This window comes from Diadema setosum, chromosome 15 (genome assembly GCF_964275005.1).
Source record: "Diadema setosum chromosome 15, eeDiaSeto1, whole genome shotgun sequence".
Taxonomy (NCBI): Eukaryota; Metazoa; Echinodermata; class Echinoidea; order Diadematoida; family Diadematidae; genus Diadema; species Diadema setosum.
The window spans coordinates 18,093,920-18,110,115 of record NC_092699.1 but is presented as its reverse complement, the minus strand read 5'-3'; the positions used below and the strand labels follow the sequence as shown (position 1 = coordinate 18,110,115).

General features: G+C 40.5%; 3 protein-coding genes and 2 non-coding genes across 5 annotated transcripts; 4 read left to right on the top strand and 1 right to left on the bottom strand.

Moving 5' to 3' along the window:
• The first annotated feature begins 2,504 nt into the window (after positions 1-2,504).
• LOC140238577 (uncharacterized) lies at positions 2,505-3,878 on the top strand. The gene is made up of 2 exons (XM_072318478.1): positions 2,505-3,033; positions 3,232-3,878. Exons 1-2 carry the CDS (start codon positions 2,505-2,507, stop codon positions 3,876-3,878), a joined length of 1,176 nt encoding a protein of 391 aa, XP_072174579.1.
• Positions 3,879-3,886: 8 nt separating this feature from the next.
• On the top strand, positions 3,887-4,972 carry LOC140238576 (uncharacterized). The gene has a single exon (XM_072318477.1). The coding sequence runs from the start codon at positions 3,887-3,889 to the stop codon at positions 4,970-4,972; it is 1,086 nt and encodes a 361-aa protein (XP_072174578.1).
• Positions 4,973-5,100: 128 nt separating this feature from the next.
• Positions 5,101-5,995, top strand: LOC140238575 (uncharacterized). The gene is made up of 2 exons (XM_072318476.1): positions 5,101-5,642; positions 5,692-5,995. Exons 1-2 carry the CDS (start codon positions 5,101-5,103, stop codon positions 5,993-5,995), a joined length of 846 nt encoding a protein of 281 aa, XP_072174577.1.
• Positions 5,996-7,640: 1,645 nt separating this feature from the next.
• On the bottom strand, positions 7,641-7,713 carry Trnar-acg (transfer RNA arginine (anticodon ACG)). Its single transcript has one exon. It is a non-coding gene; the product is annotated as a tRNA-Arg (tRNA).
• A 1,270-nt stretch (positions 7,714-8,983) lies between these two features.
• On the top strand, positions 8,984-9,056 carry Trnar-acg (transfer RNA arginine (anticodon ACG)). The gene has a single exon. It is a non-coding gene; the product is annotated as a tRNA-Arg (tRNA).
• The last annotated feature ends 7,140 nt before the right edge of the window (positions 9,057-16,196 follow it).

Sequence of the window (16,196 nt, the reverse complement as noted above, 5' to 3'; positions counted from 1 at the left end):
GACGTTCGTGCTGAATGAAATTCACACCAAAGGCCGAATGTTTGATCCAGATATAGTCCGTGATCTTATATGGATATACATCATAGCAAACTTGTGAACAGCCTTACATAATTCACTAAAAATCAAACTCTTTTTAACCATCAACTTCAGACAACAAACGGAGAGAGTGTGTGTGTCTGTGTATATAGTATGAAATAGCTGTAAGCATTGCATCCTGTTTGAAATATTGATTAGCTGCATTTACTCAATCCCATTTTACAGATTATGGCTTAATTACGAAAGCGTGATGTATGTCATTAATTCACGAAAAGTGGTCCATTTACAATGTAAACCATGCATGGTAGGCCTACCAAACGATAACGAGAATCACCGTAACGATTAGCTCGATGAACATTATCTGTGTATAAATGCGCATGGAACGAATTAGGGTTGAAATGGGAGAGATCGGGGAGAGAGAGAGAGAAAAAAAAAACACCCGCAGGTATCTTGCATGAACCTGATGTACTTTCAGAACAAAAGCGTAAATCTATATTCGAAATCGTAAATTATCAAATAAACAGCAACAACAAGCTAACCAGCGCCATTGATATAGTAAATCTTAGTAATACATTTTTTTTTTTTTATATACACAACCAGAATGTGCGTTAACCTCTACGGCTGTGACGCTGAGAAAAATGAAAACTCTTTGATATATTGTCACTACAGCCATGTGTAGTGAGGTCTTAGTAACTTTGTTGTTTTTGTGTGAAGTTACAGACCAAGACTAACCATCATAAACAGGTCTGAAATGGTCAGTCTAGGCAAACCCAAGGAGGAGATATAGCCCTCCGTCCCCAGCTAATGTAAACATTCCATAATGACCCCCTTGTTTCAACTCAGTGAAGGTGGTTGGTATATTGGGAAGGAGCTGCCCCTTTTGTGCACTTCTGTAGAGAAAGGCATTGCAGCCGAGGAAACCGCATAAGAAAGTTCTATACAGCATTCATTTGATGATCTCTGTGTTTCAAAGCCCGAATTCGGTAAGAACTGACATTTTATGCCTTTATTGTTGTACAGTACTACATGTAAGTAACATTGTAGTTAGTAATCCATGTGATATCCTTGTTCATCTAAGAAAGTAAGTTAGACAGTGATAATTGTGTGGAGGTTGACAGTACAACTGTACAAATAATTGTAGTAGACAAATAAGGTGCAAGTCAGGTGCATGCGCTAAATGATCCAAATGTTGGTTGGTACTTGTGAATGGGTATAGTGCATGGATGTATGAGTAGTGTGTGGAGATAAATAAGATAAATTGTCTGATATTTACTTTGGTTATTATTCATGGAAATAAAGTTAAATTTGAATTATCAGTGTACGTTCACAACATGATGAAGTTAACATTTATATGGACTGATACGTGCAGATTTCAGTATTACTGTTTTATTAACTTGATACATGAGGGTAAACAAGTATGAATTGAGTCTGTATCACATCTATTTCAGATTATTATCTCCACTCCAAGATCGATGACAAGTTAGATTCCAGTCTGATTAAAGAGGATTTAATCGTATATCTACGTTTCCAGTGTCGTCTGTTGGATCTTATGGCGAATAATAATACTGGGCGTATAACAGAGAACGAAACTCCTCAGCAAACGAGGTCGTCGTGAGCTGAGGCAGCCACAATAATAATCGAACGGCAATCTAACGAAACAAGAACAGTAATTCATCAATAAAATTGCAATACAGTGCAGAGGTCTGCACTCTCTCGGTTCGTGTCAAACCTGTGTTGGTATTCATTGCAACAAAATGTCTGCATCACCCTCAAGCAGATCTGAAGCAGCAATGAGTGACACAAGCTGTGTCAGTTCCGTTTCGAAAGCCTCAATCAAGAGCGAGAAGTGTGAGCTCAAAAAGAAGGAAGCAGCCCTGAAAGCCAGGTTGGCTTTTGCGGAAAGGGAAAGACAAGTCAAGCTTCAACAATTGGAAGAACAAAAGAGGAAAATGAATGAGGAAATGCAGGCAGAAATGCTGAGACCGAAAGGGGAGGAAATGTTGCAGAAATTGCAATTGGAGAGAGAAATTGCAGAAAATGAAGCAGTCCAGAAAGTGGTTGATGAGATGGATGATATGCTTGGGATGGATCAGCCTGAGTTGCCAGGAGAGCAGCAATCTGGGAAAGAAAATGATTTGAGAAAGTTCTTGGATCATGCACAGTCAGAACAGCATCAAGCGCCATCTCAACTGGAAACAGCGCATAGAGGCAGCCGAGAAGGCCAACATGCCTGAGCTAGAGAGCCCGAGACATGATGTGCAGGCAAAACCTGCATGTGGAAGAACCACAAGTAGCAACTCTGGGCGAACATCTACACGTCTGGAACAACAAGCCGACCAAACACAAAGCACGGGCAATATTCCTCATGCCCATACTGCGAACAGGCACATCACTTGGATGAATGTCAAGAATATCATCAGGTTTCATACAAGTCCAAGAAGGCCTTTTTCTTTCAAAAGGGATTGTGCATGGGATGTGCAAACACAGATGCCCATCGAGTGAAAGATTGCACAGAGAGAAAGAAATACAAGGTGTGTGAGGGAACCCACCTAGCCTGTCTCCATCGGGATGTGAAACCGCAGGGCTCAAACAATTGTACAACTGTGTGTTCCCTGCCAGACCAAGATGGTCGGGAGCACTGTATGATAGTTCGGGTCTGTGTGAGGCACAGAAGTAATCATGGAAAGGAAGTGCTACAGTACGCCATCTTGGACGATCAGTCAAACGTCGGGTTTATTTCTGAGGGACTGCGGCAAAAGCTTGACATTGAAGGACCAGACACAACACTCCAACTGACCACTATGCACCACAGTGCACAAGTGAAGAGTAAGAAAATCAGTGGTCTCGAGGTGCTAGACTTCAACAAAGAGCACTCCATCAAGCTACCAGACTGCTTCACCAGAGACGAGGTCCCTGCAAGGCGCTCCCAGATCCCAAAGGGCCAGGTGCTTAGACGTTGGACTCATCTTGTACCGATAGCAGACCACCTGATGCCGTATAACCCTGCAGTGGAGGTGTCTCTACTAATTGGCAACAATTGTCCCAGAGCCATCAGGCCAAGGGAGATCATCTGTGTTGGAGAAGACGACCCCTATGCGCAGAGATCTCTCCTTGGCTGGGGAGTTGTTGGGAGTGTCTGTCTGACAGCAACCAGTGATGAAAGAGTCTGTAATAGAATGATAGTGACGGAGAAACATCCAAGGTTCACCTTTTCCAGCAAGGTAAAAGAGATGTTCAGTGCTGAGAAGGTCCTCCAGGTCCTTGAGCAAGACTTCAAGGAGACAGACTCAAATGGAGAACCCTACTCAGTGGAAGAGACCAAGTTCATGGAGATCCTGGAGAAGGGTGTTCAAAGACGTGAGGACGGGCACTGCGAAATGCCATTGCCGCTCAAGGCTCAGGAACCAAATCTTCCAGTCAACAAGCCCCTCGAAATCAAGAGATGGAATCAGTTATCAGCCAGACTGAGAAAGAACCAACAGTTCTGCGATGATTACAGAACATTCATGGATGACATCATCCAAAACTATGCAGAGAGAGTGCCAACAGAGCGTCTAGGAGTCCAGAACAGAGTGAACTACATACCACCCACAGGTGTGTATCATCCAAGAAAGAACAAAATCCGTGTGGTTTTCGACTGCTCAGCGAAATATCAAGGTGTGTCCTTGAACGACAATTTGCTGCAGGGACCAAAAATGACGAATAGCCTTCTGGGTGTACTTTGCAGGTTCCGCAAGGACTACATCGCTGTGGCTGCAGATGGGAAAAGCATGTTTCACCAGTTCTCCGTCACTCCTGAAGACAGAGATCTGAAGATGGGAACCCAGAGCAGCCTGTGGTAGAGTACCGCATGAAAGTTCATCTTTTTGGCAGAGCAAGTTCACCAGGAGTAGCAATATTTGGGTTGCGACGTGCGGCAGATGGTGGTGAAGGAGAATTCAAATTCTCAGCAGCCGACTACATCAGGACAGACTTCTATGTAGACGATGGCCTTAGATCTGAGCCAGATGTTCCTTCAGCAATCCAGCTCCTGAAAAACAGTCAGGGACTTTGTAAGAAGGCAGGGTTACGTCTTCACAAGATAGCCTCAAACAGCCAGGAAGTGTTGGAGAGCTTCCCACTAGAGGACAGAGCCATCAACATAGAGAGCCTTAACCTTGACAAAGGCACCCAGGCAGTAGAGAGAGTCCTTGGAATCGTATGGTGCATCGCGAATGACATCCTTGGCTTCAAGATTGAGCTCAAGGAACGCCCCTTCACCAGGCGTGGCGTTCTTTCAGTGGTCAGCTCAATTTATGACCCGTGTGGCTACCTGAGCCCTGTCATGTTGAAGGGAAAGCAGATTTTGCAAGAGCTCTGCCGAAGGAATATAGACTGGGATTGCCCAATGCCAGATGACCTTCAACCGTGCTGGGAAAGGTGGCTGACTGATTTACATGAGCTAGAGAAGCTCAGGATACCCAGGTGTTTCAAACTAAGCCATTTCGGGGAGATCCAGGCTGTGGAACTTCATCATTTCTCCGATGCGAGTCAAGCAGGATATGGGCAGTGCTCATACATCCGTCTTGTGGACGATCATGGGAAGACGCACTGTACACTAGTGCTTGGCAAGTCCAGAGTGACCCCTTTGAGACCCATTACAATTCCAAGGCTGGAGTTGGCAGCGGCAACAGTCTCTGCCAAGACAAGTTCGTTCCTTAGAGCAGAGTTGAAGTATGCTGACATGAAGGAGTTCTTCTGGACAGACAGCCAGGTTGTACTTGGCTATATCAAGAATGAAGCCAGGCGGTTTCACGTGTACGTGGCCAACAGGGTACAGCTCATCAGGGACCATACCAATCCTGACTCATGGTTCTACGTAGACACTACTCAGAATCCTGCAGACAAGGCATCTCGAGGCATGACAGCTCAACAACTCACTTCCAGCGACATCTGATTCAGAGGGCCCGACTTCTTGTGGAAGGATGGAGCGTTCCAGCCGACCGCAGAAGATTCCTGCACCATCGATGATGATGACCCGAAGTGAAACGTGCAACTGCCCTGAAAACACAGCTGGAAGAGAGAATGGGCAACTTGGAGTCAAGTCGCCTTGAGTGCTTCTCTACTTGGCATTCAGCCAAGCGAGCAATCGCGCACTGCCTGCAGTTGAAGGAGAAGTTGAAGGGGAGACACAATCAAAAGATGACCACTGGAACAAGGGAAACGAGAATTCCACCTGTAACAGTGGCTGAGATGCAAGAAGCGGAACGAGTTATCCTGAGGAGTGTACAGCATGAGCACTTCCATGAAGAACTGCAGGTACAGAGAGGTCTAGAGAACACTGGTGAAGTGGTGGACAGAGGCCAAGTAAGCACAAGAAATGCAGCAATCAAGAAAACCAGTGCTTTGTTCAGGCTAGACCCATTCCTGGACAGTGAGGGAATCATCAGAGTTGGTGGTCGGATAGATCGCGCCAACATGTCCAGTGATGTCAGACATCCCATCATCCTTCCTCGTAAGTGTCACATTAGCACGCTGTTGATTCGTGACTGTCACCAGAGAACCCAGCACATGGGCAGAGGAATCACCCACAATGAGCTGCGCCAGAAGGGATTGGGTGATAGGAGGCACATCAGCTGTGTCACAATGCATTTCCTCTTGTGTGATCTGTCGAAGGCTTCGAGGTCAGCTGTCCCAGCAGAAGATGGCAGAGCTGCCAGAGGAAAGGGTTGAACCCTCACCACCATTCTCCTACTGTGCAGTTGATTACTTTGGACCATTCCTGATCAAGGAACGACGCAGTGAAGTAAAGAGGTATGGGGTGCTGTTCACGTGCATGTCGTCCAGGAGTGTGCACCCGGAGACGGCAAATAACCTCAGCAGCAGTGCCTTCATCAACGCGTTGCGACGCTTTATGAATAGGCGTGGATCTGTGAGGGTTACCAGGCTACAACCTTTGTTGGGGCACGTAACGAGCTGAGGGAAGCCTTGTCAGAGATGGACCAGGAGAGGGTGCGAGAGTATCTGTTGGAAAATGGCTGTGACTGGGTACCATTTGTAATGAATGTACCTCGTGCTTCTCACATGGGTGGTGTCTGGGAGAGGCAAATAAGACTGTTCGGCGTGTTCTAGAACCTCTTCTGAAGTCACTGGGAAACCAGCTCGACGATGACGCGCTGCGAACATTCATGAAATATAAAAATAAATTTGAAGTATCAGTGTACGTTCACACATGATGAAGTTAACATTTATATGGACTGATACGTGCAGATTTCAGTATTACTGTTTTATTACCTTGATACATGAGGGTAAACAAGTATGAATTGAGTCTGTATCACATCTATTTCAGGTTATTATCTCCACTCCAAGATCGATGACAAGTTGGATTCCAGTCTGATTAAAGAGGATTTAATCGTATATCTACGTCTCCAGTGTCGTCTGTTGGATCTTATGGCGAATAATAATACAGGGCGTATAACAGAGAACGAAACTCCTCAGCAAACGAGGTCGTCGTGAGCTGAGGCAGCCACATATATATATATATATATGTATATATATATGTAATGATAATAATAATAATAGGCCTCTCTCTCTCTCTCTCTCTCTATATATATATATATATATATATATATAATAATAATAATAATAATAGGCCTCTATAATAGCCTATTAGGACTACCCACTACCGAGGTTGGCTAAGTGAGCGTGACTGTGATAGACCAAAAAGAGAGAAAAAAAAAATATGGATGCTCCTTACTGTAACAGAAACCACATGTTTGATGTGAGACCCGTCCCATGGATAATTTGCTTCACTGTTATGATGAACTAAAACTTTAGCATGCATTTTTTTTTCTAACATTCAATTCAACTCATTATTTTTTCTAAATATTTTTCCCTTCCACAGGGTGTTTTATTTCTAAATATTGCTTTTATTTCTAAATATTGCTTTTTCTAATATTGCTTCATCGCAGTTTGAATGCTGACCTACGAATGATTTACAGTGCTGCATTTCTACTGTGAATAAGCCATTCGATTTTTTTTTTTAAAGTCCAAAGTACGGATATCTACAACTCACATCACAACACTTCGATGTAACAAAGCAAACAATAATCATGATCGACCGCAAATTTTCTTTAAAGACTGCTCAGTATAATCATGCCATTGGAAGTGAGGATCTATATAAGATAATTATGTTTTATTGCAAATACATTTGTATTCATTTTGAGCTCGTGCCCTTTGGTAAATTTGTGTCAGGAGTGAAATGGATGGGGGAGGGAAAGGAGCTATATACTCTCACAGAAAAAAAAAATAATATTCCCACACTCCTTCGCCTTTCATGAGAAATGATTGTTTTTAGCAATACATTAATAGGGATGGGATAGCACATTTTTTGTATTATTATTATTATTATTATTGTTATCAATATCGTTATTATGAACTGTGAGTGTATTAAGACACGGAGTATGGACAAACTTTATTTCGGAGAGCCAAAAAGGTTTTTCTGGGTTTATAACAATCTTAATTTCAGAAGATATCACACAAAATACACGAAAGTAATCCAGTAGGATGTTGCTAAATCAGAAAATTTTGATCACAAAACGACAATGTCACAAATGCAAAAGTAACGACCCTGCCAGGACTCGAACCTGGAATCCCCTGATTCGTAGTCAGATGCCTTATCCATTGGGCCACAGGGCCGCTCCATGCAAGTACGTTAGTTGCGCGGTATATTAAGGTTGCATGCTTGTATTGTACACAGTGAGAAAGCGCGCCAATAAGGTTTCTGTGTAGCTTTCGCGCGAGACCGCAAAATCATCGATCCAAAGCAAGTCTTCTTTTCAGACCCTAACACCACAGCATGTTCGCTGGCAGATATGGCGCTATGTATTCTTCAACAATAATTATTTCCTAGAAACAAATCCGGAGTAGCAAAACAAGCAAATTGCGTCATCTGTGAAGAAAAGTACGCAAATTAATATGCTGGGGTATTTTGTATTTCCTATTAAGGGGATCAAACATATCCACTCTGCTTCGCAGGCACAGGAAATGTCCGAAAGGTAGACTAGCGCCATTAGATACTAGTACTAGTATGGCTCTGCCCATGCGATCGGTAATACTCGTAGGATCCTTTTCTCTCCCTCTCTCTCTCTCTCTCTCTCTCTTTAATGTACTCCATAATACTGTGTATTATCATGTTCTACAATATTCTACAGCTCAATTCCTGGTTACATGAAACAGCACAAAACCATAGGACTCCATCTCTGGCATTTCGTTTTGGAACAAACAGTAAAATCATGACAAACAAAATATGATCGGTTTATAATTTCATTGAAGGAACGACGAACGCATGATTCTAGTAGGTTTCAACTCAAGTTGGCGATCTATCACCTACTGTTCTAATTAAAAATTAAAACAAGAGACCAAAATAAAGCCGTTTATATAATAAGAAATATTATTAGAAATGTAATGCAAATTGATACATATATATAATAGATTTCTTCTCTTAGTTAACTATCAAACATGGTAATACTCATGAACATAAACCCGGGACATAAACCCATAGGCCTATGATTTCGGTATCTTCTTCTCTGTCATACATGGGGAAGAGAGATCAGAAAGAGGGCTAGAAAGGGAGAGAAAGAGAAGATAAGGATGTAGGCATATAGATATTTATAATGTAGATAGATAGATAGATAAATAGATAGATAGATAAATAGATAGAGAGGAGGAGGGGCATCACATGGAACCGATCACTGAACTAACCATGGAACATCGTGGTACACTGTATCAAAATAAACCTAAATACAAACAATGAACTAAAAAGCACGCATGATAACGTGAGAAGAAAAGAGGTCCCTGGAAGCAGCTGGAACGGAGGGAGAGAGAGAGAGGGAGAGAGAGAGAGCGAGGGAGAGAGCGGGAGTGAAACACAGAATCTAAGTCAATATAAAACACAAGAAGATGTACTGGCCCTGTGGCCCAATGGATAAGGCATCTGACTACGAATCAGGGGATTCCAGGTTCGAGTCCTGGCAGGGTCGTTTTTTTTTTTTTTTACTATTTTTTTTTTTTTTTTGGAGGGGGGGGGGGGGGAATCCATCTCTCCATGTGTGGCTGCCTCAGCTCACGACGACCTCGTTTGCTGAGGAGTTTCGTTCTCTGTTATACGCCCTGTATTATTATTCGCCATAAGATCCAACAGACGACACTGGAAACGTAGATATACGATTAAATCCTCTTTAATCAGACTGGAATCCAACTTGTCATCGATCTTGGAGTGGAGATGATAATCTGAAATAGATGTGATACAGACTCAATTCATACTTGTTTACCCTCATATATCAAGGTAATAAAACAGTAATACTGAAATCTGCACGTATCAGTCAATATTATAAATGTTACAACTTCATCATGTGTGAATTAACGTACACTGATAATTCAAATTTAACTTTATATTTCCATGAATAATAACCAAAGTAAATATCAGACAATTTATCTTATTTGTGTCACAGCTTTTGATCTTTGTTGTCATAAACAGCTTGTGACAACTAATTTAACTTCACTGTACCTATTGAACATTATAATAACATATGGATATAGCTATCAAATAACCATCTGAACGCACTCTAATAAAAAGGTTATATAGCTCTGACTCTCTCAACTAATTACTGAGAAATAATATAATCATCCAAACTATTTTGACTTCCCATTGGGATTTGAATACCCACTAATGCTGGTGTATTGTACATAGGCCCTACTCCTCTCATTTCTTGAACTAACTTCCTTCATCTGTTTGTGAGATAATGTGTTTATTTATATTGATCAAAAATCATTGTATCACCTGTAAATACAAAATGTTACACCCTTCATTACATTATGTTTGTCACTCTCAATTTATAACCTGACTACACAGAGTGCATGTAACTATAATTACTCTCTCACATACCACAAAGAATTAGTAACGTCTTTACACTATATGTTACTAATATATTACAAGCATGAAAATAACTGAGGATATTGAATATCACCTGTTTATCCCAGTGTTATTCCACTCTACAATCTGTGATTATAAATGATACTTGTATTAATTAATAATGTGCATAATAATCACTGACATCTATACTAATTACTTATAGAAAGTTTGAACACTACAATAACACAGCAACAGCACTCACCTAATCTCCACACACTACTCATACATCCATGCACTACCCATTCACAAACAAAGACAAGCACTCATGGAAGCATACCTACATCCACCTGAATCACAACTCCTTTGTCTACCAATATCTTACATAGTTTGCATCATCTACCTAACTTTCTTACAACATAGAAAGCACATCATGGAGTATACAGTGACTAAAGTACATGTACTGTATAACAGTAAAGGCATAAAGTGTCAGTTCTTACCGAATTCGGGCTTTGAAACACAGAGATCATCAAGTGAATGCTGTATAGAACTTTCTTACACGGTGTCCTCGGCTGCAACGCATTTCTCTATATACATGTATACAGAAGTGCACAGATAAGGGGGTTCCTCTCCAGTATAATACCAACCACCTTCACTGAGTTAAAACAATGAGGTTATTATGGAATGTTTACATTAGCTGGGGACGGAGGGCTTTATCTCCTCCTTGGGTTTGCCTAGACTGACCATTTCAGACCTGTTTATGATGGTTAGTCTTGGTAGGTCTGAAATGGTCAGTCTTGGTCTCTAACTTCACACAAAAACAATAAAATTGCTAAGACCTCACTACACATGGCTGTAGTGACACCATGGATGCAAGATGCTGTGGAAATACATGTACAGATGTTTTTCTTTTAACGAAAATAATTGCATCTATGTAAAAAGAATAAATAAATAAATAAAAAATCGTATTCCAAAAGAGACCAACAAGTATCTCTCCGAAAAAAAAAAAATAATTGAGTATTATCTGAAATCACTATGAAACTAAGGAAGAAAAATGATATATGCATGCAAGCCACCCGAAAGAAAAAAATAATCTTAACTTCGTATAGGATATATAGTTTTGAAGGAATTAAGTGGGTTTATCTATGATCGACAAAATACATAATGGCATATCACACTCCTTATTTGATGTAAACAGTGGTTGTTTTTTTTCGAATACCTAACTCCAAGAAATGCGCAGACGCCACACGTCAGTAAAGAGTCAGCCTCTGATGCTGAGAGAAAAGAAGAAGAGATTTTACATAGCGTACTGATAAACCCGTAAAGTGTATGTTTTTATACGCTACCCGTACTATGCCATACTTGTGATATATAACATTTCATAACGACAGTTTTGTCAACATTATGTTTTCCCCACACCGCTATAGGCCTATACAGCATGGATTGTATAATGTCTGCGAGTGATTGCTATAGATTACCCTTCATCGACGTAAAATACACATTGACTATTCAGTGTAGGGAGTATAACAGCCGTGATAACAATCTTGGATAATATTAATAATAGTAATGCACCCGAGTATTTGTGTACTATGATGCTCACGATTTTTTTCATCTTGGCTGATAACTTAAAACACTGAATAATTAATTTTGTGCATATGACTGGAGGACAATGCGTCGATCAGTTGCACCAAAAAACAAACAAACAAACAAACAAACCAAACTCGAGGAAGAATCATTACTTTATAATAATCTTACCTACCTGTCTGTTTGTTTTAGTTATCCATGGTTCCTTGTACTTCCTTTTCTTTTCTGCTTAGATTTAGAGGAAGCTGGATTGCAACGCGAGGTTTTTCGATCTTCTGGCAGATCCGAACTGGTGCCCGATCACAGGCAAGTATTCGACCGTAGTTACACTACAGGGGCGGATCCAGGAATTCCGTAAAGAGGGGGCGTGTTTACAAAAATAAAGGGGGGGCGCACGCACCCCTCCCCCATTTATTTTCTTTTTATTTCTTTTGTTTCAACAAAAAATAAAGGGGGGGCGTGCGCCGGTTGCTGTCCTCCCTGGATCCGCCCCTGCACTATACATCGGTATACATTCGTTGTTTTTAAAAGGAATGTCAGGTTTCTTGAATAAAATAAAGTCACCGCGAACATTCCGAACCAGTAGGCTCACACAAAATGAATAAGACATGCGCTTTGCATGTCCTATGCAACCTTTAATTCGACTCTGTTGATGATACATTTGTATTGTATCTAATCCAAATCCTTTTCCTGCATGCAGTTATAGACTTAATATTACATACAACACGTTTCTGCACAAGACAATAGATATTCACTCTGTATATATATCCATGTATATGCCATAAAAGGGCGAGTTCACCTTCATATACATACGGATTGAGAAAATGCAGCAATATTGATTTGATTTGATTTATTGGTTTCTGCATTATCATTGCACATGCAGATATACAACTACGTTGGTGCCATAATGATTATATAAGTAGTTTTCTTCATTGCCTTTAAATGTACACCAAAACATATCAGCGATACAATGAATATAATACAGAACATTAACAGAACACATCAGTGAGAGTTTGAGGAAAATCGGACAATCCGTTCAAAAGTTATGGATTTTTAAAGTTTCTGCTCAGTCACTGCTTGATTAAAGGACTGCTGCAGCCTGTGATGTCACATGACTATATTTTGTGTAGAAAGATGCAAAGAAAATTCAACATATTTTCACTTTTTTTCGCATAATAAAAGAGCACTTGACCATGTTGACTTGTCTCTGTCGCAAGGCAGGGGAAATACACCCTTAACATACGTTAACGTCAGTGACGAGTCGAGGAAGTGTACACTTTATTTTTTCAAAATATAACATTTTGTTAAATTTTCTTTATATTTTTCCTTATATCGTTCTTTCGTAAATTGTAGAAGTCTTCTAATCCAGCAGTGACAGCGTAGATACTTCAAAAATTCGTAACTATGTCTTTTGAACAGATTGTCCGTTTTTCCCAAAACTTTCACTGATATGTTCTACTAATATTCCTGCATTTGAAGGTGAACTTGTCCTTTAATATCTCTCTCCTGCCTTCCCTCTCTCTCCCATCTCTCCCTGTCTGTCTGTCTGTCTGTCCGTCTGTCTCTCTCCCTCCCTCCATCTCTCTCTCTCCCTCTCTCTCTCCCTCTCTCTGTATTACATATGCCTAAATGCGTTTAGTTTTGAGAGTAAAAAAAAAATCGTCAAAGATCAAAGATATAAATTTTGTCTGTGTTTGTAAATCGTTTTTTTTTTCTGATAAGTTATTGTATTTGATTATTGTATGGTTGTTTTATGTACTGTTCATGCTGGTTATGTAAGAGCGCCATGAGCATCATTCTTGATGGCCTTCAGCGCATTAAGAGGCCACTATCATTATTATTATTATATAACTGAGTAAAGGGCTGCATCAGAACGAGGGTTCATGTAATATAATCTTCTAAAAAATGTTATGAGCAAAATAAAAACGGCAACAACGCATAAATGAAAACCAGGGAGAAGTATTAGTATATTAGGTATGATAGGGATTAAACAAAGCAAAACAAAAACAAAACAAAAACAAACCCTTCCGCAAAACGAAATAATTATACTAATGAGACAAGCTAATCTGATTCATGGACTGATAAGATGATTTTTCGTTATTCAGAACCGAGCGAGAAAGATTATAGTGCTGATTAGTACCCATGTTATTTCCATTGGATATTTCGTGTGCCACGAGCGCTACAGCGCCACAGCGCCACAGCGAAAAAACATATCAAATATAATAGTAATACCGAGTGCTATAAGGTTTGAGAGACAGTGTAAAGTATTCATGCCGTTTTAGTACCTTGTCCGTTGGACTGATTGTGACCTGGTGGCACAAGAAATATAATATATACAGGAAACAAGCAACCACACACACCTCTATTACAAACCGAAAACATCGTTATTTTATTCATCTCTGCTGGACATGGCCTCATACGTCATAGCGACGACTATTTGTGGAATGAGTTGACTGACATCTTCTACAATGACCTTCGAATGAAAAAAAAAATCAACCGTGAAGAAAACAACAACAACAGCAACAAGAAACACAATGAATATAGCCACGCAGATGCAGGCAATTAATCAGGAAGGACACCAGCACTGACACACAGCTTTGATATGGCGCATAATGCCTCATTGCCTTGGATTATCGATCTTATGTCTTGGTTCGCTGTGCGGCAACTTATTGATCTACAGAAAGCAAACCCAACGCAGTATCGATAATCGTCATTCAGCACTCAGTCAAAATACGCCTGACACAAACAAACACGCAATCAAATAAGAAATTAATAAATATAATAAATGACTGGGGACGGGCAGCATCCAAGGAAGGCCAAACAAACAAACAAACAAACAAACAAACAAAATATTTGATCTCAAATCTTCCTGACAAGAGTCTTTAGGTATACGCTGAAGTTTCTAACAACGTTATGAAAACAAATCCTATTAAGCATGTTTAACATATATGTATTTTTTTTTTCGATTGGATATATCAATGCAGTTAATAAATGTGATTGTTAGTAATGACCATATTTATGAAGTCATTGAAGATTATAGGTCAATAATAACAATCAACGTGTACGTTACATCTGGGTTGTTGCTGGCTTTTTTTACAACGGTCTGACCAACCGACGAATCTCCAGTCAGCCGACTGTGAGATATCATTTGAAATATTAATATTATTTCCTGATATCAGCTCAAACCATTGCTGCGCTCTTTTTTTTTTTTTGCATAATTCCGAAGATGCTGCGGATTTAATGATAGCAATTGCGTTTTCCTAGAAGTGAGAAAGAACGCTATCAGGGAGGCTCCCATAATGATGGGCTGTTCCCGTCTTGCCTAAGTATCTTTCTTTTGACTCCTATTTTACACCATAACAAGCGACTGTACTGCACATGATACCTTGAACATTTAGTATAGCTGGTGCTGAGAGGGTGAGGATCACGAATTTAATGGGCTGGATGAAATATTGATGGAAATATCTATCTGTTTACTCGTGGGTGTAGAGATGCAATCTAAGTCGTCATCCCTGGCACAATGATTGACAATACAGCCCATAATCCCCTGAAATGGAAATATGGTATCACTTGAGACATGATGTATGGAACGAGTTTATCGTTTTCTCTTTTCTTTTCAGGACATGATCGAAAATCTCTTACGTTTATAACAAAGCCTTTTATTTCCAACAAAATGATTTACTGGATTTTAGTTTTATTCACTATTGCCATTCATTATAATAAGTACTACATGCTGTTCATAAGGGTTGAAGATACAAGGGCGAAACGTAACAATACCTGGTGGAAAGAATGAATTTTCATTAACTGGGTTAAGGTGCCTTTAGAAATGTCATCTAAAGAGAAAAAGAGAAACAGAAACAAAAAGAACGGAAATTCGCACGACACATTTCAACCTAAAGGAAAGAAAAGATATAAAAGAAAGATGACAGTCTGTATGTAAGCACTGTGTTATCAGAAGCTATATCCTGCTCTTGACTGGGAGGGGAGGCGGGTAGACATGGTAGAGGGAGGGGAAATATATCTAACTGCATATAAATAATCTAGATCTCTTTTTCAGAAGCAATTAATGTAAAAAAAATATAAAAAAAGCAAAATAAAACTTCTGTTTTCAAATTGCATAATATTTCGCTATGTTTATGTTGTTTTTGCATTTTTTTTAAATTCAGATTGAATATGGTGACAAATGTGTGCGAAGATGTGAATATCCACGCCGCGACCAACCACCATGCGCATCACACTATCACTCAAGATCAACCTGTGACGTCAGTACCTTCGACGGCTTCAGACGCGTATCCTGATTGGCCACTTGTCCCTATCGTGCCTATCGACCACGCCGATCTCGCTCATTCCGCTCGACCAATGCTAGTCGAGGACACCCAGCGGAGATCGACGTCGACGCTACATAACGATTCTCGCGTCTTCGTGATCTCTCCCGGACAGGACGGCGACCTGGTGTATCGAACGTCGTATGACGGGGGTCCATTACCCGACGACGAATGGCCACGACGGAGCGGAGACCACGGAGACAGCTACTCGAGCGAAGGTAAGACAATTACATTATCTAGAGCTACTCCGTGGTGGGTGAGACCAGAGGTACACATTTCACTATCACATTTGGTAAGACTCATAATCATAATAATAATCATCTAGGCTGTACGGGGGAGGGGGGGGGGGCTGTCTGATATCA